General features: G+C 42.2%; 1 protein-coding gene across 1 annotated transcript; it reads right to left on the bottom strand.

The window, feature by feature from the left end:
- On the bottom strand, positions 1 to 3,200 carry LOC135503236 (uncharacterized). The gene is made up of 7 exons (XM_064796707.1): positions 3,160 to 3,200; positions 2,547 to 2,684; positions 2,117 to 2,171; positions 1,559 to 1,598; positions 1,232 to 1,290; positions 898 to 1,041; positions 1 to 225 (listed from the first exon to the last, which is right to left on the bottom strand). The coding sequence occupies exons 1-7, from the start codon at positions 3,174 to 3,176 to the stop codon at positions 94 to 96; spliced, it is 585 nt and encodes a 194-aa protein (XP_064652777.1). The 5' UTR covers positions 3,177 to 3,200; the 3' UTR covers positions 1 to 93.
- Positions 3,201 to 9,316: the final 6,116 nt, after the last annotated feature.

The raw sequence follows: 9,316 nt of genomic DNA, 5'->3' as shown, positions 1-9,316 counted from the left end.
TTTGACTCATTGTCATTTTATTCCGGGTGAAGCTATATGATTACAACACGAAATATGATACAGAAAGAGAAAGAAAAGCTGGTGATTGCTTTCTTACGCTAGAACCGCTGCCAACTCAGCCTCCGTCTTCTTGTCCAGTTTTTTCTTCTTGCCACCCTTGTCGAACCATTTTTTGGCCTTGCTTTTCACGGTCTTGGAGAGTGCCTTGGAGCCTTTCTTGATTAGCTTGTTAAAAGAAAAGATGTAAACCATTGAAAAAGTTACCTGATGGTATAAGACATATTGATCTAAGTTACTGTTAACAAAATCATGGAAAACATTCACTTTGAAGTTTCAGGTATAGATCCATGCACTTGATTGGGACCAACGTTTACGAAAACGTCGCGTCACGTCACGTTACACTAATGTAAAATGCATGGTGACGTGACGACGGCCAACACTACGTCATGTAAACGTTGTTCCCAATCAAGTGCATGAATCTATAGTGACACCATCTTTCCTCACACAGAAGTTTTAAGTTTGACCGTGGCGGCCAAACTTTATATCGGTCTTCGTATTACTACAAACACGAACAGAGACGGTGTGGATTTCACCGCTGCACTAACTGTACGCTGTACTTTCTTGTGGAGGAACGTGCGTAATCGGTCTCCGATGGGGCTAAGGAAAAATGGATAATTTTTTTGTTCTGCTGAGTGATAGCCGAACCAACGCCCTTCATGTTTTGAGCGAGCTTTTTTTCGAGAGAGCGAAGTTGGAAACGGACGGATGAGGAGAAAAACGCTTAAGATTCATTTGAGGTATGAATACAAGATACAAATAAGGCAACGCAAATGCTAGCTGTCATTCCTTAAAGAATCTGAATATCAAAAACAAAAAGTTTTAAAAACAATTTCTTACGAAGAGAGCAGCTTTCTTGAGGGCTTTTCCGGCAATCTTTGCTCCTTGTTTAAAAAATTTCTTGAATGCAATCCACGTCTTGTTACCGCCTTCTTTTTTCTTTTCTTTGGTGACTGCGGCACGGGTCGCCAAGAAGACAAGTGCCTAAAATGACAGAGTGAATCAATCAATTATAACTGAAGGAATGGGTGGCTTTATATTTCAATTGGTTTATTCTCCCCCTTCTTAAAATAAGGTCAACGATTCACACACTGTATAAGTAGAAAATGCCGCCTGGCATAATAAATTTATTAGTTCCTTCGGTCGATGATGAGAAACAACAAGGCTGACTTACCCTTTTTGAAATATTTTCTTCCACATCTTCTAGGGACCGCCTGGCGACCTCATGCAGTTCTGTAAGTGTCAGAGAAAATCGGTTTCAATTTTGGACTCAAAATCAATATAGGTCAGTTTAAGAATTCAGGCCTGGCCCTAAGCACAATCTATTGTCTTTAAACAAAAACCGCTCGCACCTAGGCTTGCATTCCCATTGTTCTACAGTCTAATCAAAGCATTAACACGACAAATCTTGATAACATCCATCCCAGGAAACAGCCTACATGGGGGTCGATACGTCGAAGTCCACAAGAGCAAATGAACGCAATGCGCGATTGAAACTCACCTTCATCGCTGAGCAGGTCCCGCTGATGTAATGACAGAGCCTAGAAGGGTAAAATCATTGGATATAAACATAAGTACCCGGTATCTTAAAGGCCTATCCTGTTCGTTCAGAAATTTGTAAACTGAAATCGAATTTGAGAACTTCTTGCTGCGTAAATACGTACTTGATATCAATTTCCACAAAATCGTTGTGTCGACAGGTATGCAAATATCATAAATCTCACGTTTCGGCGAATATGCTAGCATAATGACAGCATTATGGCATTGTGCATTTCTAATTTCAGAGCCACCGATACAGATAATGATCACAAACAGCGTAATTCTTCGAAGCCGAACCAGAGGCAGAAGCAATGAAATATGACTATAATATATGCTCCATTCAACATAGGCCTTTCATTTTATGCTTGGCGGGGAACATTTTTTAAAATGTTCCCCATAATTTCTTTCGTCTTTTCTTTCTGTATGCGACAAGGACTTCTTTTGACAGGAAGATTACAAATGAAGCAAGACGGTACACCATGCAAATGATCAGTATACAAACACGTATCACCATACTTACTCGTTCGTGATCATCAAGCACCTCATCGACTGCCTCCAAGTAACCCCGCTTCATCCTGCAAGAAATATAACACGCACTATGCTCTTTTTTCTCATTCATTCATGAATGTACGTTTTTTTAAGTAAAAGTGATCATCGCTTGTCGATGTTTCCATTTTTCTGTACCCACGAAAGTGTTGTACCATGAATACGTTTGTTTCGAAATGGTTTTGCGAGTCCACTGCTGAATACTGAGTACAGACGTGCCTCAATTCAAGAACTGCCTTTTTGGTAGAATTTGCTGACAATGTATATATTTGTGATTTCTTCTCGTCATATTGTTAGTTCTTAAGGCAGTCACGAGCAGCACTCGGGGCACAATTCGTCCCCATGTGGATGTCGAGTGAGGCGCCACAAAGGAAACACGTTGATTTTCAAAATGGCAGACTTACTCAGATAGCGCCCCGGCCAGTTCTTCATCTCCGTTAGATATTTCGCGGACTTCGCGCTCTAATGCTTCGTCAAGCTCAACACGTTCTTTCGAGGCATTTCCCGTGACCAACAATACACAACTGGCCAATACGAGTATTCTGCAATGAAAAAACTGATTAAAACAACTCCACTACTCGAAAACTACCTATACATGCCCGCTGTGCCGTTCCTTGCCTTGCCTAGTCTTTGCCCTCAGCAGAGTAACAACTCTGGTGGATGCCTCGGTCTTCCACACCCTAGCACATAAGCATCGTTGATTGTTTATACGTTTGGTGACCTGGCTCATCTCATCCGATCAGCAGTTGTGACTTTTCTTTCGTCGTTGGCCCACAATTGATTTCTGCTCCATATGCTTCGCCCAAGATGGTGGCTGCTCCGCTCGCAATGTGGATTTCCTTCGCAAGAATCTTCGTCACGCCTACAGGAGTCCTCAGCGAGACTGATCCAGCCCGTTCCCCTTCGTAGAATATGAACAAGTTGTTCACACAAATACTTCTTGTAAATGTGATATACGTCACAGAAACAAAGGTTCATGATATTCTTCAAATCGTCGAAGTAAAATTGATGACTTACCCGTTTGCAAATATCATTCTATGTTCTACAAAATTATATTCTGATCTGATAAATGTCCTCCTTTCGATTCATGAAATAGCATTATTCAGAAGGATCGCTTCAGTTCCTATATCCAACCATGTTCCTTGTTACAACATATGAAAGTCCACCAACCAATCAGAACCATCGATACAGTATGAAGCTCATGCAAGCGTAGAGGAAGATGATGTGTAAATTTCCAAGATTGAAGTTCTTGGCAGTGCTTCAAGGTGTCAGGTGCCAACTTATGGTACACATCGCAATATGCACAATTCGTATGAATTTTCTCGTATTCTATGTACAGCACATGAGAAGCACATGCAGGCCTCTCGATGTACAACTCGCAGCGGTGGATGGTTAGACTGCTGTTGTTCCTTTGCAGCGCCCCCCCCCCCCCCCCCCACCCCCACCCAAAAAGAGTAAATAGGTGTATTATTTTCAGATTGCTTCCATCATTTAATTTCGGCTTGTCCATCCCTATGATTCTGCTTCTTTTATGCACCTCTGATCTTCACTCCGTAAATCGTGGAGAAAATGTTACTAAATGGCGGCAAGTCTTATTGGCAGCCACCACGTGGCAATTTACTTCCACGTCGAGATCTGAAATTTTGCACCAAGCGGCTTCGCTAAACTACTGATTCAATTTAGATTTTGGGAATTTTATCAGAAGTGGACGCCCAGTTGCATCTGCTTTTGAATGATTATTGATTATAATCAGTAAGCCTTGCCTGTACGTACATAGAAGAATATTGCATGCGGGAGATATTCATATATTCATGATAGTCGTGTGCCTCCGAAAGTTCTCCGACTCTCTACATTTGCCTGTTAGGGTTTATCCAGATCATTTAACCCCTTCCTAAGTTTTCATGTCACTTCCGCGCATCCTGCTGTAGCCAGTGTGGTAGCCCCTTAAGCACGCAGTTCAAATAATTCAGATCTTGTACAATATACGGCCTATTGTCTTTAAACAAAGCCAGCCCGCACCTACAGGCCTAAATTCCCATTGTTCTACAGTCTTATCAAAGGGTGATCTGGGCAAATTTTGATCACATCGACCCCCGCGAAACAGCGTTCATGGGGGTCGTTAGGTCTAAATCGGCAATGGTTAATAAATATAATGCTGGCTAAACCGACGCTAGAATCCAATCGCCAGCTGATCGATGTGGTCGGAACATATTGATTGGCTGAAAGACCAATAACCAAGTCACTTATTGACATGTCGAGGCAGGCTACATCGTGTCCTTTCCACTTATTGCAAGGGATGGCGAGGTCGACGCGGTAATATTAAAGATTAATGTTTGGTTAGAGGCGCGGTCAAGAGTAAAACGAGGATATTGCTTCCCATAACAATGTGATATTCCGCAGTTTTGTTTGAAGATGGTAGGTAGGTTGGGACAAGTACAAGAGACTAATTGGTTTAGGGGAGACACGGATGACATAACGATATTATCACGATGATACAGTTTTGTTCAATAAAGCGGACGTTACATAAAACTCACCCCCCACTAACGCTTGTAACGTGTCACTTTTTGAACGAACAAGCTACGATATCCATATGACTGTTTACATACGATTCACGACGGTCACTTTCACAATTTTGTCATTCATCTTGACATGTTTTCAAGCCTATGTCAGTTAACGAACAAACTCCAAGATATGAGCCCAGGGCGTCAACACACATTAGCTTTTGAAAAACCCAACTCTTGATTAAATTATCTTCACACGAATTGATTCCAAGTGTTTGATCAATGTTCAAGCGCGAATTAGTAGACACGGTGTTTGCCACATCCACTAGCCAGATAAAACCAATTCTGGATTATTTTCCGGGTGTTTTCAGGGGATAAATAAGATTATTCATGTGAAAGGAAAAGTCGAGGCATTGCAATTAGGTTTATTTCTTGCTTCAGACTGATAGATCACATCACAGGAATGAATTGGAGATTCTAAAACCTAGCACTATTTACTGTGTATAGTCAGAGTCTTTCTATACAAAGAGTATAGAAAGACTCTGGTATAGTGTACTGCGCCTCGTCTAGTGGTATTGGTTGGGAAGCCATCTGCTTGTGTTGGTGTCAAATATAGAAGCAGTCAAAATCAAATTCTATGTTAGTGTATTGTGTTTGTGGTGCTGTCATTTCCTCTCAAACCTCGACGAGGCGCCTTGGGATTTGCGTGCTCGACCCTTCTGTTGTTTGGTAATACAATCATAAAGCTTTTGTGTGGGATTGTTGTTATTGAGATTTGCTCTGATAATCCTTCGATAAGACACCAGGACAATGGGATTTAGGCGACCAGCTTTCTTTAAAGACTGGATTAGGCCTGACTTCATTTAGCTGCAATGTAAGCGGCAGCAAACGTAATGCTTTGTTATAGAACTAACACTGGTAGCCAGAGGGACAGAATGCAATCCCAACTTGACTTAATTGGAGCTAAATCAATTATCGAAAGCTCCATGAGCAACGTCTTTCAATTATCGCAGAATTCACTTAATCCAGTATGTCCCAGCTTGTGATTCTCACACACTGAGCATTTTTGAAAGCTTCGCAATACGAAATGACAATTGAAAAACTTGCAGTGAAGAGACGGCTTAACTATCTTGGGAAACGGGCAGCTGCGTGACGGGAGATTTCTGTAATTGCCACGGATTTTACGAAATAGATTGAATTGCAAACGATAGAAAATCTCGAGTAGTACGTATGATTAATTAATCCGATGTTATTTAGGATGCAGCAAAGGTGGTCGTACTGCTGTACATCCTGGCTTAAATGTATACTGCTTGTAGAGCAGGTATCAAGTGTCGACATCTGCCGTACAAACAAAGCATGGATAGATGGATAGTGAATTATGTCCATTACAATACATCAGCAATGCACACACCAGTAGCAAACAATAGAGATAAACTGTATCGTTCTTTGAAAAGACCGAGTCTCCTGCGCATCATGATGCTATTACTCCGTGCGAATCGGTTATGCTTTTTTCTCTCTTGCATTTAACATCAACTATCTGGTCTTGCTCCCTCGCTCCTGGTCAAGCAAAACGCAGACTTTTTGCGCCTTGTTCTGGCAGTTTGTTAATAGGCAAACGAAACAAAGTTGACAGAAGCAACTCTGGCCTGGGGTGTACTTCGCTTCCCGATATTTTCCACCTGACCAAGTTGTTAGCTCTTGATGTCATCGGCAAGAAATGTTGGCCTTGAGACAACGGTTCATCCGATATAAACGTTGTTATTACGACCATGGTCGAGTAATTGTGTCCATTTGGTCTGCTCCTCCGGTCATGAAGGTCGAATGAACCTCAGTGAAGTGGCCGTTCCAAACGTTTTGATTCGACAATCGCGCTATTTTGCCCCTTCTCACAGTTCAACGATTTCTGGCCTAGCCAATACACGGCCTATTGTATTTAAACAAAGCCCGCTCGCACCGAGGCCTAAATTCCCATTGTTCAACTGCCTTTTTATAGGGTTATCAGAGCTAATCTTGACAACATCGCCCTATCAGGAAACATCATTCACAGGGGCCTGTAGTAGCGTGTAATGTTAGTGTACTGCCAGTTGGCTGAGACCCCGTTGACGACTTCATCCATTGTACCTTAATCTGTCCTAACTTCATGCTGCCTACAGACTCATTTTAAGAAACGAATATTTTTAGTTCTAGGAAGTTCTTACCAGTTGTCAATAGAATTGACTTATGATCTTTGGTCTCCCACATCGTGGCGAGGCCCAATTAGTAGGTGTAGCCCCGGGTTTGGTTGAGCTTCTTCTTCCGTGGCTGTAAATCATTTTACCGGCGTAATTATGGCCGGCGGATATGGGAATAGACACACAGGGCTTCTTCTTTTACTGCAAGCTAACCAAGTCTTCTTGGCCTCCGGTAATCTATTATTTCAATTGCGGATACGCCACAACAGTCGACAAGCGTACAGCGCTAAACATTCCGGAAGAAGAGTCAATTGTTATATTCTATGCAGGGCGTGGCGATACCATTCGGACTCGTTTTTGTAAGGGCTATACACCGACGACATCAACATCAACATCGACATCAACTTGCCAACACTATTAACAATAACAACGGATGTGACCATTGGCCTACTCGTCCAGCTGCCCTTTGCTATACTTGTGACGCGCTTGGCCGAAGTGATTGCCGGCACTCAACGTTGGGAGTGTCCTTTGCTTGGAGATGCTTTATGACACTCTTGGCGTGCACGTCGTTTTGCAATAACTCCATCTCGGAGACGAACGCAAAACTAATCTTACCAGTCTCAGCACATTTCATCTTTTAAAGGTCGTTTCAGTCTCCAACACCTAAGTATATGTTAATCTACATTTAAATTTCCCCCTACCGCACTATCAAAAGAACTCAGGTCTTCATGCAGTCTAATACACGGTCTCCAAGTCAAGATCAATGGTCTTTGAAACAGACATGCCCACATAAAAACCCTAACGGCCAAGTTAGAAAACACTAACGCCCGTCAGCCATGTTTCAAACGCCCTCAGATATGATAGACTACCAGCCGGCCGCAGTGGCGCTACCGTATTCAACAACAGAGCATTGGATGTGGAGCGCAGATATGAGCATCAGTTCATTGTACTATAACTGGCCATTGCGAAGAGTGAAATCGAATGCCACCTCATCAGACAGTTCCTCAATACACTCATGGTTTTAAAACCAGCAAAGCGGGAAATTGTTTTGCATCTTTAAAACTCGAAAAATAGCTGCGTGCTCCTATAATCATCACAGGGTGTCATGTTCATCTCCTGATTATGTATCTTATGAATTCACTTTTCCAATATCGTAACAGGGCATTTGTTAAGGCCACTTTGAAACTGTAAAATGGTACAGATGGCACAAAAGACCCCATTCGGTCAAGCTTGTACGTGGAATGAAAAACTGAAAAATATGATCATCTTCAACAACGGCTGCATGGCAAAGTGGGTAAGACGGTATGGATCAAGTGGCGAGGGTTCCGTGTTCGAACCCGGATATTTTTTCTTGCCCGAGGGCTTGTTGTTTGTGCAGTTAAGTGAGACCAGTCGCTCGGTGTCTATCATGTTTAAAGTGCAGTTGGTCGTTTGGTGGTCGGGCGTTTGTGTTTTCTAATTTGGCCGTTAGGGTTTTTATGCATGCATGTCAGCTTCAACCAAAACCCGCTCGCACCTGAGCCTAAGTTTTTAAAGTTCTACCGTCTTATCATAAGAGACACGAATGTTTTTTTCTCCGTGATTAGGTAGACCAATGACATTGTGTTCCAGAGTCATTCGTCACCATTTGTGAGTCCTTATTTATGTTTGAAAATGGTCGGGACTGCTCGGCAGTACAAATGTCACTGACATGACCCTCCAAACATGATATCAATTGAATGAGAATATTGATGGAGGCAGAACCTTCGGAGCGGCAGCACCAGTAGCGCCAACTAAAACCATGTAAACTCCGATTGGTCAGTTTTTTAAGATTAGTTCGCAGAAATTTATTTTAATGCTCCCGATTGGACAATGTGAATTAATTAGTATATCCAGAGTCTTTCTATACAATTGTATAGAAAGACTCTGGTATATCCAAGCCAGCTGCTGTTTTATCCCGAGGGAGAATTTCCGATATGTTATCGGAACGTAGATAAAGTTAATTCATTTACTAGATTTGAATAATGTGAACTAAATAAATCACCGTGTTGCATGCCTGCCATATCGCTGCCTGGGGGCACAGCTAGATACTGCCTCGAAAGATAACATAAAGAATTACAACAAATGTGGGCTTGGCGGGGTCGAAGGGGTGTAACGTTCGAAATCAGAATTCAAACGAATACAGACATTTCGAAATAAAATCGCTCCTGTGAAAATCAATGTCAGCTAACGTACAGGGTGACCCAAAAAATGTACTTTATAAAGTTTTCCCCTTACCTGGCAAAGAATTTAGGCTAAGCTCAATACCCGGCCTATTGTCTTTGAACAAAGCCCGCTCGCACCTAGGCCTAAATTCTCATTGTTCTACTGGCTTATCAAAGAGTTATCAGGTCAAATCATGACAGCATCGACCATAAGAAACATTTTACGGTAAGTCGACAGTATTTTGAAAAGCCTGGTAAACGAAAATGACTTCCCACCGTCCTACATCAAATCTGTGCAGTAAGCGGGCATGTTTTATCA

The sequence above is a fragment of the Lineus longissimus genome, chromosome 19 (assembly GCF_910592395.1).
Source record: "Lineus longissimus chromosome 19, tnLinLong1.2, whole genome shotgun sequence".
Classification (NCBI taxonomy): domain Eukaryota; kingdom Metazoa; phylum Nemertea; class Pilidiophora; order Heteronemertea; family Lineidae; genus Lineus; species Lineus longissimus.
Note: the sequence above shows the minus strand (reverse complement) of the source record. Positions and strands in the feature narration are given on the sequence as shown.

Bases quoted from the DNA above. Each gene is read 5' to 3' on its own strand.
- LOC135503236 (XM_064796707.1), bottom strand. The intron at 2,172-2,546 runs GTAAGTCTGCCA...TATTTCTTGCAG, and splicing joins CTGGCCGGGGCGCTATCTGA to GATGAAGCGGGGTTACTTGG. The intron at 1,599-2,116 runs GTAAGTATGGTG...TTACCCTTCTAG, and splicing joins TGCTTGATGATCACGAACGA to GCTCTGTCATTACATCAGCG.